General features: G+C 44.4%; 1 protein-coding gene across 1 annotated transcript in view; it reads left to right on the top strand.

The window, feature by feature from the left end:
• Positions 1-20589, top strand: part of FSTL1 (follistatin like 1) — a 56945-nt gene that overhangs the window by 18700 nt on the left and 17656 nt on the right. Inside the window, exon 3 of the mRNA XM_070788578.1 lies at positions 20355-20459. Within this exon, the coding sequence (XP_070644679.1) occupies positions 20355-20459 (105 nt within the window). The remainder of the gene's footprint in view (positions 1-20354; positions 20460-20589) is intronic.

Below are 20589 nucleotides of genomic sequence, written 5' to 3'. Positions count from 1 at the left end.
TGGCTGGGTTTTTTTTTTTTTTTTTTTTTATCAGCTTGAAGTATCCAGGTGTCTTCTTTTCTATTTTTCACTTTCCCCATCCATACCCAGTCAGTCCATCAGCAGATTTTCTCAGCTCTTTTGTCAGAATCTATTACCTCTCCATTGACTGTTCTGTCTCCATCACTACCACCTTAGTCCATGCTACCATTATTTTGTACTTGGACTATTGCAGTAATATCCTAGCTGCTCTTTTTGCCCTCTAGGCTTTCTCCATCCACTTCTCTGCACAGCAACCTGAGTCATCTTCATAAAGCACATACACTCACGGCACTCTTTTATGTAAAACCCTCTAGTAGCCTTCGTCTCATTAAGAATAAAATGTCAACTTCTTGCCAGCAACTCCAGGGCCCTACATGCTCCAGCCCTCATTTGCTTTTCCCAGCTCGCCTCTCACTGCTCTCCCTGTTGGGCCCTGTGTCACAGCCACACTGGGCTTTCTCTTGTTCCAGGAGCATGACCAGTTCCACCTGCTTCAGAACCTTCACACTTTTCTTCGCTCTGTCTGAACTGCTCCATTCATCCTTCAGATCTCAGCTCAAGAGAATGGTTCCTAAGCACTAGATCTAAATGGTGCCCTCTCTCCAGATTGCTCTGTGAGACATGCTCTATATTCTTGTACACATTCATCACAATCCAAAATGATCTTGTTATTTGTGTTTATTCACTGTCCTCCCTCTAGAATATGTACTCTTCAGGACAGAGCCCTTCTCTTTTTCCTTCACCAGTGAATCCCAGGCCCTTAGAACTGAGCTTAGCATATATCGTAGGTGCTCAGTAAGTAATTTGTGGGATTAATCCACTGGCTAAATGCATTGCTCAGTACACCAAAATATGTCATCTGCAGTATAAGAAGATGCATAGTATCCTGCCTACCTCAGTCATCTCTGTGCCAGATTCTGCAAGAATATTGTGCACCTGGGAAGGTGGTTGATAGCATGTGCCATCGATACTTTGCTTAACTTTGGAATTGGTAGTAATGCTGGGCTTACTTAGTCTGAAACCTGATTCTCTCAGCTCCAGGAAAAGTTGGAATTTACACAGACACTAGCTGAATAGTAAATATTTTTATTCTTTTTCTCCATGATCAGCAATTCTGATTTAACTGGGCATCATTCCTAGAGTAAGCAAATGTCCCAAAGGAATGTAAAATAAAGCATTATATTTCTGTTATTGGTGATACTTTGCCCCAAAGCCTCTGGTCAGTCTGTCTTCTGACCTCACCATTTGCTGAGACCTTTGCTTTCTGGGATCCTAAAGCTTTTGTTCTTTCTTCTGTTTCCTTTGAATGGCACCTATGATGTCCCCAGTGTGGGTAAAACAATATTTCTGGACCTACACATTAAATCTCAGGGAAGTCTCATGTCCTTGGGACAGCTCCAGCAGAGGCACAGTCATCAGTAGTGAGTGGAGTCCCAGGGAACAGACCACCTCCGCTTTTCTGCAGTCTTACTCTCTTTAGGCTCTCCAGATGACCCACAAACCAAGTTCTTGACTTCCACAGCATCTTGCTCTGCTTTTCAACAGAGCCAGTTTTACGTGTGGCATTTCTCTAGTGGTTCAGTTCAGTTCAGTCGCTCAGTCATGTCAGACTCTTTGTGACCCCATGAACAGCAGCACTCCAGGCCTCCCTGTCCAACACCAACTCCCGGAACCCGCCCAAACTCATGTCCATTGAGTCAGTGATGCCATCCAACCATCTCATCCTCTGTCGTCCCCTTCTCCTCCTGCCCTCAATCTTTCCCAGCATCAGGGTCTTTTCATATGAGTCAGCTCTTCGCATCAGGTGGCTAAAGTATTGGCGTTTCAGCTTCAACATCAGTCCTTCCAAAGAACACCCAGGACTGATCTCCTTTAGGATGGACTGGTTGGATCTCCTTGCAGTCCAAGGGACTCTCAAGAGTCTCTAGTGGTTAGTCAGTTAAAAATGAAGGAGAACAGAATTTTAAGAAGTATACTCCCACATAATACTTGGGAATGTTTTTACTGCAAATGATAATCTGTGTGTAGCTACTAAACTAGTGGGTTTTGGGGTAGAGTTTCTAATACGGTCCTTGGGGGAAACAAAATGAACAGAAAAGGAGGTCTTTGTGCATTGCTGGTATAGCTTAAAGTTCTCATAGGATTTTAATCTGCAAAAATAGGGTGTTTCACTACAGTGGAGCCGGATACCCGGCAGATTCTCATTGGTGGGTCTGCTGTCAGCTAAGACCTGACCGGCAGAAGTTGGCTTTACAGTTCCTTCCCCCTGAGCTGTGACCTTGCAACTGTTCCAAGGAAAGAATGCAAGGCAGGAAAGTCTCAAGAGGAATAGGATGTACATGTATTCGTTGACTTTAATCTCAAGGCACTAAAAGTGTGTGTGTGTATGTGAGAGAGAAAGAGAGAGAGATTATTGAAAGCCGACAGCAACAGAGTAAGTCTATCAGTCAAGCAGAAAAAAATGAAAAAAGAGTTTTGAGAAATATCTACGTCATTGTGAAAGTTGTCCATGTACTTCTATGCCCAAACAAAAAAGTATCTTTAAGTAGTTAAGAGAAGGCTCAAAATATGTAATTTAATTAGCCCCTTATTTTTTTCATGAAATAAGCCATATAAAGTCCTAAAATAGAAGATAGCAAGCATTTTATCTTATAGAGGAGACCAGACGGGTGAAGTGACTTGCCCACAGGCTCTGAAAGCTGAGTCAGAATTAGGCCGAAGTGCCCATGATGCCTGTTCATCTTCACAGGACTAGGTATTTCAGTTTCCTAGTCCCAGAGGCAGCCAGCGTGCTGCCTTCCCTGTTATCAGATAACATCTGTCGATTTCAGTTATGTTCTAAAACATTCCCAGTTAAAGGCTTAATTTTTCTATCTAAACTCTCCTCCCTGATTTAGCTCTCAGTAATGTATCAGAACTTGGAACTTACTGTTTTGAGCTGTGCTGTTCAGTAGAAAAAGCCACGAGCCACAAGTGCCCCTTGAGCACTTGAAATGGGGCCAGTCCCGTTAAGATGTGCTGTGGATATAAAATATATGCTGGACTGCAAAGACTTAGTATGAAAAAAGTGTGTAAACTGTCTCAGTAATATTGATTATGTGCTGAAATGGTCATCTTTTGGCTATATTGGTTTAAATAAATTCTTAAAATAAATTTATCTATTTTTTTTTACTTTTAAAATATGGCTACTAGAAAATTTTAACTCATTTGTGAGACTGATGTCTATTGGACAGCACTGCTCTAGACAATTGTCACTTCACCAGATGTTGCATTTAGCCTCACAGTGTCTTGAGGTTGCTCTTGTTAGCTTATATTTTTCTGTTATTTAAAACCCTTACGTATTTATACCCCATCTCCTCATCCAAACTGTCAGCAGCTGAGGAACATGGACTATGCTTTATTGTTCCTTTAGTCCCCAGCATCTAGCATAATGTTTGGTATTTTGTTGCTTGATTGTCCTATATTTTGCTGACTTTCTCCAAAATAGGTTTTTGTCCAATTCCACTTTGGACAATGATAAGGAAATGCAGATTAAATTGTGTTTGGAATGTAGCTTTTTTTCAAAAGGATTGATTTTATGTAATTCTTAATTTGTTTCAGAGAGATTAACATTCCTCTAAACTGGACTGTTAAAACCCAGGAGACGTGCAGTAGGTGCTGGAACTTCCTGACACTCCTGCCCAGCAGAGAGCAACAGTGTTAATTGATAGTTAAAATTGATAGTTAAAGATTGTAAATTGGCACCCAAATTATTTGGGGAAGCTCCACATTAAACTCAGAGATTTGTGCCCCATTTTCCAGTATCTGTCTGGATATAGGTCCAGGTAAATAAAACTCATTAGCCCCAGTGGCTCCCAACCCTGCAGCAGAGTTGAAAGAAGAGGGCTAACCACCAGCCATGGTTGCTAAGTAACTGCCAGGAACTCTTGGCTGTGATTCCCAGCGTCCCTGAGAAAATACCAGGGGATGCACCCTGGGTGGGCCTTACCCTTTAAACATCCTACAATTTTGTGACTGAGGTTGTGGCTGAACCACATGCTCATAATTTCTAGGCTGGCTATATTGCACCTAAAATACAGTCATTTCTTCTGGTTCCCTGGGAGAGTCTGACCTTTCCCTGGGTTTTGTGACCACAGGGTCCCTGAGCCACTGTATTTTGGTTCGGTTGATAAGGAATGTGTAAGAAAGCACCTCTGGAAACCTCTCTTCAGGGGAGATTTATTAGGTCTCACTGCTGTGGAATGATCCCCCTCCATTGACCACATTATTGCCATATATTCATTGAGAACCCTCTCCTTTTGGCAATGATGTATTAAATGGCTGTCTCTTTAGAGAAGTAGTTAGAAGGATTTGTAATGACAAGGATTCTGAAGTAAAAGTGGTCTCATCTGCCTGGGTTCCCCAGCTTTGCAGCAGCAGACCCCCTTGAATAGCTTTATGTCGCAGTTGAATCAAGGGAGATTAAAGCTGCAAGAGGCGGTTCATCTCTAAAGCAGTACATTTTTGGGTTTTTCATCTTTCCTAGATTATACCCTAGGAAAATTGAGTCCCCAAATCTATAGGTGGATTTCTAGGGTCTCATAGACACCAGGTAAGAATTCCCACATCATAAAATGGAAAGAAACATTTTCCACTTAGGCAGCCTATTGATTAAAGTGACCATGTGTCACAAGTATATCTGTTTGAAAGTTCCCTTTCTACTCTCAGATATGTCCCAGTTTGACTGATAACATACACTGTTGTCCTATTATGAACAAGTGTACCCCTTCCCTGCTCAAGCTCACACGCCCCTACTTGCCCTCAGCACTTATCCAGCATCCCCCTCACAGAGGAACTGGGCTCCTTAGTGATATATAAATTAAGCCTGCAGCTTCCTTCACTGATCCTCAGACTCAGATTCAGAAAGCTCCTAGGGCCAGAGACTGCCCAGAGGACATTATCACCTGCACAAACTTTCCTCCAAGAATTGACTTTCTCTGGGTGCCATCTGAATGGAGCCCTTCACTGGCATTTGGAATTGCTCTGAGTATGTATCTGGGTAGTGGGAAGTGAGGATGAGGAGAAACTGGCTGGGAAGGGTCCTCAAGGGTCTGAGAGTGGGTAGGATAGAGAAACAGACCCTGCTTGTAGAGCCTGAGGGTGATTGCCACCCACCTCGGGCATTTCCTTGGAAGACTGTATTCCTCGGACTCCAGGTTTTCCCCCTACTCCCTCCACTCCAGGGGCTGGCAGTTGCCATGGCAACACAATGTCTAAGAACTTCTAATTACATCTGTCTGTTTCTCCTGGAACCATACTGAGCCACACATATGGAGACTTCATTTAACCCAGAGTTTCTTGCTGGGTTTTAACCCCTTCTTCATTCCTTAGACTGGAGAATAATTGCCAGTATCTGGAAACTTGACAAGTACTTTTCAGCTGCACTGCCCCAAAGATTCCCAGGGCTTTGTCTATGTCTTTATAAAGAGGAAACTCACGCTGCTCTGCTATGCTGAGTCTCCGGGTCTCTCTGTTCTATGTTGTTCCAGTCAGCCCTGAATTCTTTGCTTTCCCCCCACCTTATTTCCCCCTCCATTCAGTCAGATTGTCTCAGGATTTAGTTGGACATCACAGTTCCTTTTAAGGTCCCCAAGCCCCAGGGGAAATAAATCACTTGGGCATAGCTAAGCCTTTGCCCTTCTCTGGCAACTCACATTTCAGTGTCTTCCAACCCACTGCTGGGTCAGCCTAGTGGATGAGCCAGAGGGGAGTGGCTAGAGACATTCTGGGGCTGGAGGAGGGGTAGAATAAGGCAAGAAGCATCTCTTTCTCATCTAGGGAGAGACTGACCATCTTGCCTTCCTTCTACCTCATAGAGCAGTGTTGGGGTGAGGGTCCTGAGAAGAGGGAACACAAAACAGCTGCCTTGATAATAAGCCCATTTTCACAATTTCTCTTGGCCTCCTCTCATGTGCTTCTCTTCATCTTCTCCATTTTTGCCACCTTGTGGGGCTATTCTTGGGTGGCATGTACCCTATACTCTGAAGTCTCACCGAATTTTGCCTTCCTCTGAGGGATCTCACATTCTCACATTACCTCATCTTCCACACCGCTTCCCTCCACCAAAATTCTCATTCCCCCAGCATGTCAGCTAGGTTGTACATTAACTGTGAACAAAGGGCGTGACTGAAAGCCATTTCAGTCCTGTAGTGTTCTCCTGTCCACTTCGTCAACACACACACACCCCAGTGTCTTTCTGTGGGTCTAAGACAATCTCTGGTTAGTGAAATTCCAAGCTGTTTATGGCCTGGTAGAGAAAACAGTGGGGTCTTCAGGCTATTCCCCAAAAAGACTGGCCCTGGAAGTGGGCAGTGCTAGGAGAGGAACTGGCATAGGAGCTGTCTCTCTGCCCCTGTTCCAAGTCCTTAGGGAGGTGGGATTCAGTTCCCCTTTCCTACTTTCAACAAAGGTTGATTGAGTGTCACAGGATGCCAGGACCTGACAGAACTTTAAGCATAATCCTTGTCCTTTCAGAACTTTTAGTTCAGATAGGAAGGCAAAATCTGCACAATCAATTTTTAAAAAGTGATCAGAAGGAGTTCATAAAGACAGGAATGAACATTCAGAGAAGGAAGAAGGAATTCATAACCAACAAAAAGGAAAAAGTCACTGAAGATGGAGTGGTGTATAATAACTTGAACTAAGCCTTGAAGAACCGAAGAATTGGGGTAATTCAGATGATAAATCAGATTTCCCAGATGGTAACATTATTTTTTGGCTGGTCTTGTGGGACATTCTCTACCTATCTGAAGGTTAAAGAAGCAGCTAACAATGCCTTATGTGTTGACATTTTAAAAGAGTAATGAGTTCTTATTTCAAAATGTAGAACCTCAGAAGCCCCATCCCCTTAATTTTAGTCTACTGTGGCCACCTGCTCTACTCACAGACACCTCCTGAAGTGCCTGTAGAAATGAGGATTCCTGGAGGTGAGCAGGCCAAGTAAACAAGGAAGTCACCCAGGAGAGAGGAAGAAAACTGAGCCACGTGCCAGAGATCTGGTTAAATGTGGTCAAGTAGATGACAGTGTTGGCACTGGTGCCAAGTCGTGTGAACCACCTTGGAAAACAGTGGCTTACCTTTCAGTTTTAGGGGGAGGCATGTGCAATTTGGGATGCTGGAAAGGGGACACAGTTCAGGGAAGGTGACCAAGTTCTCTGCCACAGTGGATTCCTTCCTTAGGAGTGTTCTGATATCAGATCAGATCAGATCAGTCGCTCAGTCATGTCCGACTCTTTGCGACCCCATGAATCGCAGCACGCCAGGCCTCCCTGTCCATCACCAACTCCCGGAGTTCACTCACACTCACGTCCATCGAGTCGGTGATGCCATCCAGCCATCTCATCCTCTGTCGTCCCCTTCTCCTCTTGCCCCCAATCCCTCCCAGCATCAGATACTTTTCCAATGAGTCAACTCTTCGCATGAGGTGGCCAAAGTACTGGAGGTTCAGCTTTAGCATCATTCCTTCCAAAGAAATCCCAGGGCTGATCTCCTTCAGAATGGACTGGTTGGATCTCCTTGCAGTCCAAGGGACTCTCAAGAGTCTTCTCCAACACCACAGGTCAAAAGCATCAATTCTTCGGCGCTCAGCCTTCTTCACAGTCCAACTCTCACATCCATACACGACCACAGGAAAAACCATAGCCTTGACTAGACGAACCTTTGTTGGCAAAGTAATGTCTCTGCTCTTGAATATGCTATCTAGGTTGGTCATAACTTTCCTTCCAAGGAGTAAGCGTCTTTTAATTTCATGGCTACAGTCACCATCTGTAGTGATTTTGGAGCCCAGAAGGTGGTGTTTTAGTCGCTAACTTGTGTCCAACTCTTGTGACCCCATGGACTGTAGCCTTCCAGGCTCCTCTGTCCATGGGATTCTCCAGGCAAGAATACTGGAGTGGGTTGCTGTTTCCTTCTCCAGGGGATCTTCCCGTCCCAGGGATTGAACCCAGGTCTCCTGCGTTGCAAGCAGATTCTTTCCTGACAGCTACAAGGGAAGCCCTCCTGAAATCATGAGCTACCTAAATTCAGAAGAGCCCCAGTCAAAAGAGCTAGAGCTCTCAGTCTGTATCTGTATCTCTTCTGCCTTCCACCAGAGCAGAGGAATAAATCCTATATTCCACTCAGAAGTCCAAAGAATGTGAATTCTATGTGGTTCAGGGCTTGGGAAGCCTGGGGAGGTGGACGGCTGGCTTGCTTGGGATGAAGTGCCCGGAATGTGTGGGGATGTTAGTCCAGATGTGGCCTGCACTGCAGGGGACACTTCTAAAACTGGCTCTCGGAACTCTCCCTGAGCTGCCCTAGAGCTATCTCCCCTCTTTAGTTGAGGGAGTTGGGATTTAGGTGTGTGGGTTGTTTTTTTTTTTTTTACTTTTAATCAACCATTTTCCTTGAACTACATGTGGAAATAATTAGAGCATGAATGCTGAGTAAATGTGAGTCCTGGCAGTCCCAGACATATTTCAGTGACAGGTTCTTGGCAGGAATGAAGAATTGTGAATCTCATGTGAATTTCCTTTAGCCATTCTCTCCCTTCTTTTCTTCCCTTTTTCTCTTGCAAGGCAAACACAAATAGAATAAAAACATTATTAATGGCATTCTAGGGGAGTAGAGGGTTCCAACCAGTTAACTAAGAGTGAAACCAGGCCCCTCAATTGGGGTCCCATTACTGCTCCCCTGATTTCCTCTGCCATGATCCAGGAGGGAATGCAAAAGCATTGCTTATGAAAATCCTTTGACTATGAAAGCTAACGTTAATTCCCCCACCAAAGCCCAGCAAAAACCCTGAAACCCTCACGAGAGTCTATACATAACCAATATCTTTAGTTTGGACACTTAGGTTAGTTTCCTTGGGAGATTGAAGTTTGATATTCAGGAATATCTGAAATGTTAAGTTCTTGTGCTTACTAGTTAAGAGATTTCTAACAATTTAAGGGGCTGTGGTATCATCAACAAGACTTGATTTTATAGACAGGGAATTTGAGGCCCACAGAGGTCAAGCACATTGCCCTAATCACACAGTATGTTAGAGGCAGAGACATGTCCAGGGCCTGTCTCCAGGCTCTTACACCAGTTCTCTTTACATAAGACCTCACTGCTTCTGCTTGGTCTGCCCCCTGAGTTACCGATTCAGGTTTTAGCAGAAGTTTAAACGTTTTTTTTTTTTTTTTTTTTGGCTACTTCTTCGCAGTGTTTGCTAAAGCATTTCTCATGCAGTGCCATTCATCATCCATTTCTTGGAGCTCTCTAGACTTCCTGGTTTAGCTCCCAGTTTTCTGAATGTGTCTACTTTGCTTGCTTGGCTGGTCTGCCTTCAGAGTCCTCATACAGTTGGGGGGCTAAATTCCAACCTGCCATCTCCTTGCCAAGCCTGGTAACCTGGTCCGGTATTGCATCTGCTCAAAGGAGAAGACACCATTTCTGATTTGCACAAGGCCCCCATGGGCCTTCCTCCCTGCTCCTCTAGGTGTTCATTTTGTCCCTTTCTCTCAGTCGCCCTCAGCCCTCCATTCCCACCCTTTCCTCCTAAGCTCATTTGTTCTCATCGTCTACACATATGATGTCCAGCTGTGTACCTCCAGCTCTTTATTTTCAGCTGTCAGTGGGTTATCTTACTGTCCTTTTAGACTCATGTCCATAACTGACTCGTCATCGCTTGTCCCTCTTCCATTCAGCCCCTTCCCAGGGCTCCATCTCCACCAGCAGCCTTCCAGGCCCTCAAAGCCGAAGATATTGGCAGCTCCCTGGATTTTCTCCTTGCTCTCCTCTGTCCAATGTGCTGCCAGATCTCCTTATTCCTTAGAGATTTCTCTTGGCTTCCTTTCTTTCTCTAAATCTGTGTCACCACCTTCAGTGAGACTCATCACCCCACGCTTCACCGTCTGAGCCACCAGGGAAGCCCCTCCTCTTTACCTAGTTCTTCCCATATACCACCACCCAACTGTTCTTAAAACCTTCCTGCTCAACAACTTTTTCTGTCTAGATCCCACTATTCTTCAGGGCTTGGCTCAAGTCCCGTCCCATTCATTTTTTTTTTAATTTTATTTTATTTTTAAACTTTACAAAATTGTATTAGTTTTGCCAAATATCAAAATGAATCCGCCACAGGTATACATGTGTTCCCCATCCTGAACCCTCCACCCTCCTCCCTCCCCATCCGTCTCATTCATAATACCCATCTCCCAAAGTCAGCCCCATTTACTTCAGGACTGCATTAGTGTCTGTGATAATTTCATCTCCTGGGCTAGGTTAGACACTCCTATGAAGGCGAAGGCCACATCCTATATGCTTTTAGAGTATATGCCATACAACTTGTGCCGTGCCGGTCACAGGTCGCTCTCCTTTTTGTTTGTTGTTATAGGCATTGTCAGATATGCTTTCTGATGGGTTTAAACTCCTTGCCTTGATCTTCACTGAAGAAGACTAGGAGGTTATCCATACCCTCTGCTTTGTCCTTTAAAGTGGAAAAGTCTCAGGCAGACGGTTGGGAAACAGAAAAGGAATATCATGTTCAACAGACTAATAATTCAGGGTGGAGAGTGGTCTGAAGGATGGAATGGTGAAACTAGGGAACGTACAAAAAGCACTCTTTAGTAAGACTGACACGTGATCTTGGGAATCCCCAGGGGTCACTCTGAGGACTCTTTTTTTTTTTTTCTGGAATTCTCTTTCTTTTTTTTTAATTCATTTTTTAAAATATAAATGTATTTATTTTAATTGGAGGCTAATTACTTTACAATATTGTATTGGTTTTGCCATACATCAGCATGAATCCACCATGGGTGTACCCATGTTCCCCATCCTGAACCCCCCTCCCATCTCCCTTCCTGTACCATCCCTCTGGGTCATCCCAGTGCACCAGCCCCGAGCATCCTGTATCATGCATCGAACTTGGACTGGCGATTCAGTTCACATATGAAATACATGTTTTAATGCCATTCTCCAAAATCATCCCACCCTCGCCCTCTCCCACACAGTCCAAAAGACTGTTAGTAGCCCCTGTGCGTCAGAGTGGAGTCACTGGATGTGCTGAGTCGGGGAGACAGCCTGGCACTCCCAGAAGGACTGCAGCTCGTTGTGGTGGACTATGGCCTGAAGGCATGAGAGCAGAAGCGCCTCCTGGGCTGACTCTTACCTCAGTCACAACTCAGATTCAGTCTCTTCACCGTCAACAGGGATGAATCCTCCAACCTCGTAGATCCTTGTGAGGTTGTTTTCAGTTCACGTGGAAGGGCCTGGCATATTTTTAACTCTTTAAGTGCTTACTCAGTGCTGCTGTGTACTTGTGCTCTGACTGGAGACCGAAAACTGAACTTACATAGAAACCAGACATCCAGTCGGCCATGCTGTATCTGGGCCACGTCAAGAGAAATGTATGAAGCGAGAGGCAATTCCAGAGATGGTGCTGAGCAGCTGGGAAAGTGGGAGGGCTTCCATATGAAGGTGGCAGTGTAGATCCTTGTCTGACAGGGCCAGCGCTCAGAGAATGTGACAGAATCTGTAAAATAATAAAGACAGTGATTAAGGTAAACAGCCTTGTCCCATTTGAAATTTGAAAGTAGTCATTTCCGGGCACATAATATATTATCATATCGTGAGTAGAAAATGTGCTATCCCATAAGCTATGATAGAAGCTGAATGTAACCAGTGGTTAAGAATCCTCCTGCCAATGCAGAGGATATGGGTTCTATCCCTGATCCGGGAAGATCCCACATACTGTGGAGCAACTAAGCCATAACTACTGAGCCCATGCTCCGCAGTAAGACAAGCAACCACAAGGAGAGGCTTGCACACCACAACGAAGACTAGCCCCTGCTCGCTGCAGCTCGAGATAACCTGCACTCAGCAAGAAGGACCCAGCACAGCCATAAATAAATACTTTTTTAAAAAAAACAAAATGAATATAATGAAAAATTAGGTCATTCTTGAGTGACAGATCCATAATAGAGTTTTTTTTTTTTTTTAATCTTAAGGCTAATCCTCTTGGGGTTGGCGCAGCCCTTATTTTGATATCATAAAGCTCAGCCACGCTTTCCCCTAAACATCAGAGTGCATTGTCACCAGCCACTGACACTGACATCAACCTGAAAAACCCCAAATGACATTTAATGTAAAAATATATATATATATGTTTATTGAGAATTTTCTCTGGCAAGACAATGTGGTGAGCCTGTGGGAAGCCACAGTGTGCAGGCGTTTAGTGTACTTGAGATAAGCTATATGTGCATAAAATATTAAATAGAGCTCTGACTAATAGATTGAAGGCCTCAAAGCCTCCATGTTTATGAAGAAAATACAGGGTATATAGCGAGTCAGATCAACTGAGAAGCTAATTAAGCTTCAGTTTCAGTCCTTTTTCTTGTAAGGCCCCTTCCAAAGCCCTGTGCCCAATTTTGCAGTTTTACGTATGTATTCTTTTTCATAAGGAGGGCCCATCAAATTGTTTAAGCTGCAGGCCCTGCAAAACCAAGGTCTGGCTCTGGTGCCTAAACCTGGAGATAAGGGATTGGTCGTGAGCACACACAAAGCGGGGCACAGTCCCTGCAAACCAAGTGCCTCCTGCCAAGCATGTCAGAGCAACTGCAAGAAATCACTCCTTCCTCCTCTTCCCTAGAATATGTAGCATGCAGCAACACAACTTTTCAGAGAAGAATCGCAGAGAATTGAGCAAAGTCACATGATGCCCCAGCCAGGTTTCAAGGTCCTGAAGTGGCTTGGATTTTCCCCTGGCTTTCTCCGGCCTGTGCTACTGGGCTCCATTCCAGAACAGCCCTCCACCCTGTGCCCAACCCAGGTCTCCTCCTGCTCGCCCCCACCCCCCAGTTCTGTGAATTCCTTTGTCCCCAACTCTGTGGTGCTCTGCGTATCTGAGGGGCCCTCGTGTTCCTGTGAAGTTTCCATGACTAATTCTGGCAATGCAGGGAGAGTCTTTCTCATGTCAACAAAGCCGCTCTGTCACAGAATAGTGGCAAGGGGAGCCAAAATTCCACCTTGGCATACGTAGGGCTGCTTTTTTTTCTTTTTTCAACAAGAAAGTTGGGAAGAAGGAAAGGGATGGAGGGACAGAGCCTACCCAGTTCACATTAGTGAAATGATGGTATATTAAGCTGACAGTTTTATGGCTTTGCTTATAAGCTTCCAACCCCTGCCAAAGCACACTGTTCTTCCAGAAATTGTTTTACTTCAGAAGACTTTTTTAAACATTCAAAGCATATTTTATGTTCAGACTTAATGCTGTTCGACCCAGAGACTCAGACACACTATCACCTCTACTGGTGGTTTTGCAAACCTCTACTTGGTTTTCCCTTTGCTTGCAAAGAATCTTTTTCAATTGCAAAAATAATTGCTGATTTTTTTTTTTAGACCTTGGATCCTTGTCTTTTCTAACTCTGATTTATAAAGAGTTATAGTGGTTTACTGGAAAGAGGGCTGGAATTAAAGTCTGGAGACCTTGGTTCAGGACACAGTTCTGTATCCATGAGGTCTTGGAACTGTCAATACAGCTGTGAGCCTCCATTTCTTCTTTATCACAGGATGTTATATCTGGAGCGACCTTAGAGGTAACCCCTTCCTTCCTATCCTAAGAGGTTTTGAGAATAAAGGCAATAGTAAAAATTACAAACTAGTTAAAATTGCTCTACAAATAGCATCAAATCTGTAGATTACTTGGGGTTGTATAGTCATTTTCACTATATTGATTCTTCCAGTCCCAGAACTTGGTATATCTCTGTTTGTGTCATCTTTGATTTCTTTCATCAGTGACTCATAGTTTTCTGCATACAGCTCTTTTGTCTGTTTAGGTTGGTTTATCCCTAGGTATTTTATTTTTGTTGCAGTGGTAAATGGGATTGTTTCCTTAACTTCTCTTTCTGATTTTTCATTGTTAGTGTACAGGAATGCAAGGGGTTTCTGTGTGTTAATTTCATATCCTGTAACTTTACTACATTCACTGATTAGCTCTAGTAATATTCTGGTAGAATCTTTAGAGTTTTCTGTGTATAGTACCATGTCATCTACAAATAGTGAGAATTTTACTTCTTCTTTTCTGATCTGGATTCCTTTTATTTCTTTCTCTTCTCTGATTGCTGTGGCTAGGACCTCGAAAAGTATGTTGACAGTAGTTGTGAGAGTGGGCACCCTTGTCTTTTTCCTGATCTTAATGGAAATGATTTCAGTTTTTTACCATTGAGAATAATGTTTGCCGTGGGTTTGTTGTGTGTGGCCTTTATTATGTTGAGGTGCCATGCCATGTTAAGTCGCTTCAGTCATGTCCAGCTGTGCGACCCATGGACTGTAGCCCACCAGACTCCTCTGTCCATGGGATTCTCCAGGCAAGAATACTCAAGTGTGTTGCCATTTCCTTCTTCAGGGGATCTTCCTAACCCAGAGATCGAACCTGCATCTCTTAAGTCTCCTGCATTGGCAGGTGGGTTCTTTACCATTAGCACCACCTGGGTTATGCCTACTTTCTGGAGAGTTTTTTTTTTTTTTAGAATAGTTAGGACATGGAAGCAACCTGGATGTCCATCAACAGATGAATGGATACAGAAATTGGGCTACATATATATAATAGAATATTACTCAGCTTTAAAAAAATAACCCATTTGAATCAGTCCTAATGAGGTGGATGAACCTAAAGGCTATAATACATAGTAAAGTAAGTCAGAAAGAGAAAGACAAATGTTGTATGTTAACACTTACATATGGAATCTAGAAAGATGGTACTGATGAACCTATTTGCAGGGCAGCAGTGGATATGGATATATGGAGAAGGAAATGGCAACCCACTCCAGTGTTCTTGCCTGGAGAATCCCATGGACGGAGAAGCCTGGTAGGCTGCAGTCCATGGGGTTGCACGGAGTCGGACACGACTGAAGCGACTTAGCAGCAGCAGCAGCAGCAGTGGATATGCAGACTTATGAACACAGTGGGGGAAGGAGAGGTCGGGACAAATTGAGAGAATAGCATAGAAACATATACATTACCATATGTAAAATGATGGCAAGTAGGAATTTGCTGTGTGACGAAGGAAGCTCAACCCAGTGCTCTGTGACAACTTAGAAGGGTGGAATGGGGAGGGAGATGGGAGTGGGGTTCAGGAGGGAGGGGGCATATGTATACCTTTGGCTGTTTCATGTTGATGTATGGTAGAAACAAACACAATATTGTAAAGCAATTATCCTCCAATAAAAAAATTTTTTTTAAAAAGTGTCATTATCACCATGCAGAGGTTCAGAGAAGTTTTTCCCTGGTAAAAGTCAGCAATGTGTTCTGGTCAATTTTTTCCAAGGAGAATTTGCATTGTGCAAATTAATGAGATCAAACCCCCAGAGCCTGGCATACAACACATAATGAAAACAACATAAAAGCAAGTGAGGGAAATGATATAGAAGGATAAAGCTAGAACTTGATATATCTCTCCATAGGGAGCAGATATTTTGTTGATTTTTCTCAATATATCATGGTGTCCACCCTTCCAGAACATACTCCATCTCCCTACTCAGTCACACTCTCACAGGTGTATATTCAGACTTATGGGTTCATGTACCTGAGAGCTCACACTCCCAGAGAATATTCCTATGCCAATGTGGTTGCTTCTGCATAGATGAATTTCTCATACGGCCCTGGAACCCAATTCCTAAAATTGCTCTGGTGGTAGAGCAGACAAATCTATTTCAGTTGTGAGAGCTGCACGGCACCTGTGACCTCTCCCTGTGCCAGCTCCTATAGCTGTACGCTCTCCCTGCAGCTCATGTCCTCAACTATTCCCAATAAGGGACTGTCGAGGCTCTGGGGTCAGGCTGACTTGTGTTCCAATCCTGACTTAGCTCTCGCTAGTTAATGTGGTCTCTGCACATCACAGAGCTTTTCTGAATCTGAAATTCCCTTCTGGATCTTCCCGACTCAGGGATCAAACCTGGGTCTCCCAAATTGCAGGCAGATTCTTTACCATTTGAGCCACAAGAGAAGCCCCCCTCTCTGTTATATGGGACTAAAAATATGGAAACCTACAAGATGTTGTGAGGACAGAGCGATCTGTGAAGAGCCTCACTCAGTTGCAAGGGCTCTGATTAATACTAGCCCTAGGCCCTGGTCACTCCCAAAAGATTTACTGCCTTATACCTGGCAGGTTTCTCTGCCTGCAGCTTCTCTCCAGGCTGCCCTGCACTTTGAGTCTGTATTTCCCAGCTGGAAGGGACCAGAAATAATATCTGAAAGTACCACCTTCATCATGACACCTGTCCCAAGCCTCCCAAGGTCCTCTTTGTGCATCAGATTCAGCAGCGAGCCCCCTAGACTGCTTGGCAAGACCCACCTCTTGCCACCTGACACCCCAACTCATCTCTTCCTCACCATGCCCTCCTCCACTCACACACAAGGCAGCCATTGTCCTGTACTATGAGCATGTTCGTGCCATGTTTATCCCCTCTCAAGGTGTCCCCCACCCCACCACTCAGAATCAGCAGATGGGCAAGACTATCTACCGTCTCAGGAACTTTCTAGAAGCCTTGAGGGTGGTCCTGACACCCCTACTCCCAGAGATGATAGGGCTTGGAGAAAGGCTTTTAATAACACAAGAGAGACCTCTTCTCTAAAGAAAGTTTTTCTTCCTTGCTGATTCTTGCATTACAGCATGCCTGTGAATGGACAGAATTAGGGGGCAGGGGTGCTATGAGGGCTTCAGGTTAGACATTTTTCCCCAAGTCAGCAAATTCCTGGTTCGTAGTGTCCTGATGCCCAAGGGGGACCTGCCCATTCTCCCAGCCCCCTTCCCCACATCTCCATGAGAGGACAGAGCTGCGAGGAGCTGCTAAAGCCAAAGCTGCACTTCTGCATTGCGGCTCCAAGTGGTGCCAGGCTCCACAAGACAAAGAGAGAGATTGCCACCTATTGACAGATGAGCCACCTGCAAAGAGAAAGGCTTGTGTAGCTAGCATTTCTCTGTGGTCTTCAAACAGGATAATGGGGTTGTTAGGTCCTTGGATTTTTCCATCCAGTCAGTGCAGTTCTCAGTATTATCATTCATTGTAAGGAAGGATGGGTGGAGACTTGACAGCCCACAGTGATGATGGCATCTCAGTGGGAAAACTGTTTGAACATCAGTTGCCCACTGTAATTATGGATGCTTTCTGATGTGTGGCAGGCACTCTGCTGTATGCAGCACGTCTTGTATAACCCTCCCAGTCCTCACAGAGATCAGTGCTCCCGTTTTACATACCAGAAACTGAGGTTTACAGAGAGTACCTTGCCTACAACCTTGGCAAGTAAGGAGCAGAGGATCGAGGTGGAAGTCAAATCTAACTCTCTGTCATACTCTTAAGCACTTTCACCTGACATTTGCTAATTATGCAAATCAATTCCCCATCATAATTTCCTTAACCTCCAATCTTCTAGGTATGAAAATAAATATTAAAGAACAGTTTTCTCTTTGGTTGTCTAGAATCCTAGCTGTGTCACTTTCTATTTATTTAACATCTTAAGGCACAGTTCCCTCATCTGTAAAATGGCGATGGTTATGATGTCTATGATGTTGTCATAATGTATCATGTATAATGAAAATCACTTAGCAGGGTGTCAGGCATTTATAAATGAGAGCCTAGACATCTATTGTCTGAAGATCTGGGTTGGAATCCTAGCTCCTCATTTTTAGCTGTGGGACCTTTGGCAAGTTACTCGACCTTCCCATCTTCAGTTTCCTCTTCTATAAAATGTGGTTAATAATATGCATGTTTTTGTAGGGTTGTCCACAGTAAGATGAAATTTTAGGCATGAAAACACTGTAAATGTAAATAGTACTATTCAGACATTGGGCTTCTCTGGTGGCTCATTGGTAAAGAATCCGCCTGCCAAAGCAGGAGATGCATGTTTGATACCTGGATTGGGACGATCCCTTGGAGAAGGAAATGGCAACCCACTCCAGTATTCTTGCCTGGGAAATCCCATTGACAGAGGAGCCTGGTGGGCTAGAGTCCATGGGGTCTTAGCAACTAAACAACAACATTCAAATGTTAGTCATTATATTTTAAGTAAACAGTATCTGTTTCTTCAAATGGATTTTTGATAATTATTTCTGAAAAATGACTTGGGTTGAATTTGACCTATCAGTAAAAGCTTTTAGTTTTTATACTCACTAAAAGCAAACATAAGATAAAAAGAGGCTCTGTAAATGCCACAGATTATTCTGCAGGAAGCTCTATAAACATTAACATGAATAATACTTAACAGGCAGATTTGCTTTACAGCTTATGACGCAATTCCAAATACATTCTCTCTCTTCATTTTCACAAGGCAGGGCTAGTATTTACCCCTATTTTACAGATGAGGAAACCAAGGCTTAAAGAATTAAAGTGACTAATTACAGACATACAGCTGCTGCTGCTGCTAAGTCACTTCAGTCGTGTCCGACTCTGTGCGACCCCGTAGACGGCAGCCCACCAGGCTCCCGTCCCTGGGATTCTCCAGGCAAGAACCCTGTAAGTGGTAAAGTCTTGTGGGTGTTTTCCCTGTGGGGCTATCTGCTGGTGTGCCTTTGAGTGTAGGCATGTGTCTGAGCATGCTTTTTTATGCATTAGTGTGTCTTTTATTCATGTGACATACTCGCTGTGGGTATATATTTGTCTGTATTCCTCAATTAGCATATTGTTTCATGAAGAGGGGGAGTTGTGTTTTTTTTTTTTTCACACTGGTCAGTGACAGCCTTTTTCCTCTTCATTTTTCTACCTGCTTGCCATTCCCAGGCACAGTTTCCAAGAGGGCCTTAGCCGGAATATACTCAAATAGACTCAATTTTATATTCCACTCCTGATTTAGGAAATAACAATTCTCCAGTACTCCCAGCCTTCTGGGAATTACTTCTTTTCTCCCTGCCAGCTTTATTGAATTCTCCTTAGCAACATACAAAAAAGAATGGGTTTAGCAACAACCTGTGAACCAATGAAATGAGAGCATAGCAAGAGCTTCTAGACCAATGGGAGCCCTGCATCATGGGCAAGCTGGCTGAGAGAAAATAACCTGGAATTTGCAAAGCAGCCTCCAGGTGGCAGCAGACCAGCTGTATTAGACATAGCCTCTCCGCTGTCATCATCCACTTTTGTTTATTGCTTTGGATATAGAACATTTACCAACTAAGAATTTTACAGTTATAAGCTTTGTGGTTGTGAGTTCTCTGCGTGACGTGGCAGACGGATTCCCGAAGGATGGAATCTTAGCTTCCACCCCCCACCTTTACTATAGCCAGTCCCACAACCCCATCCCAACCTCTGCCATCTTTGTTGGTTCTTCCACAGCCAGTGCTACCCCAGTGGACAGGAGCCTGGAGGCCCTAGTGACTACCTGCCCAGCCAGTCAGGAAAAGGGCTAGAGAAAAAACGTACTTCTTTGTTCAGCCTCCACTACCACTGGCCTGAGTGGCAGATGAGGTGGGGCTGGCTTTCTGCCACCAATTAATATGAGGGAAGGACTGTGTCACTGACAGGTTAGTGCCTATGGACATCCACATTCTCAGTGGCATAGACTGGGACCATTCCCTGCCTTGTCAGTTCTGCTGCATGTGTCTGAACATGAGTGTCTGACCACAAGTGGTTTGAGAACAATTCTCTCTGTCAGGTGATTCTTCAGCCCTCTTGATCTTAAAGTTGGAGGCAGACTTGGACAGGGGCTGCATGAGACCATGTGAATAACAGCAGATGCATGTTTCCTATGGCTTAGCCATCCTTCTTTTGCCTTTTGAGATGGCAGTGCCTTGAACACTACTCAGTGAGATTTTTGGTCCTTCAGATACCTGTATTTTCTCTCAAGCATTTCCATTTGTGCCTGGCTTATTCTTGTCATCCTTTAGGAGTCAGTGAAGGCAACCTGTCTTCAGAAAGCCTTGTTTGAGTCTTGCCGTCCTGTTACACTTCCCCACTGCTTTCTAGATGTCTCTTTATTGTGTCTCCTTGGATAGCCCTGGAACTTCTTGAGGACAAGGACTGTGCCTTTATATCTCCAGTCCTTAGCCTAGTACTAGCATTTAATGGGTGTTCAGTAAACATTTTCAGAAGAAAGGAAGCTTGCTAGAAAGATGCACTTGCTCTTTGAGAAACAGTCTTAGGGATTCATAGGCAGCTGGGCCTGGGCAGGAGCAGTGCTAGCAAGACTGATGCCGGCTGTCAGGGAGAACTTCTGGCTGTGCAGGACCCTTCAGCACCAGGAGCCTCGACTGGACCACACCCAAGCCTGAGAGATAATCACCACCATTGACTCATCCAGAGACGGGCTCCTCCCATGGACCGTGTTTCCCTGATGGCTTTGTGTTTCAGGAGCAAGTAAGGAGCAAATCCAAGATCTGTGCCAATGTGTTTTGTGGAGCTGGCCGGGAATGTGCAGTCACAGAGAAAGGAGAGCCTACCTGCCTCTGCATCGAGGTAAGAACTGCGGGCGAGAGCCAGAGGATGGTGGCCAAGGCCATGTGGTTACCTCACTGGAGCTACCCGTCTACAGAGCAGAGCCAAAGATTTTGTCATCTTTATAAAAGCACACCTTGACTCTCTGAAA

Source organism: Bos indicus, chromosome 1 (assembly GCF_029378745.1).
Source record: "Bos indicus isolate NIAB-ARS_2022 breed Sahiwal x Tharparkar chromosome 1, NIAB-ARS_B.indTharparkar_mat_pri_1.0, whole genome shotgun sequence".
NCBI lineage: Eukaryota > Metazoa > Chordata > Mammalia > Artiodactyla > Bovidae > Bos > Bos indicus.
The sequence above is the reverse complement of the archived record's forward strand: the minus strand, read 5'-3'. Positions and strand labels throughout refer to the sequence as shown.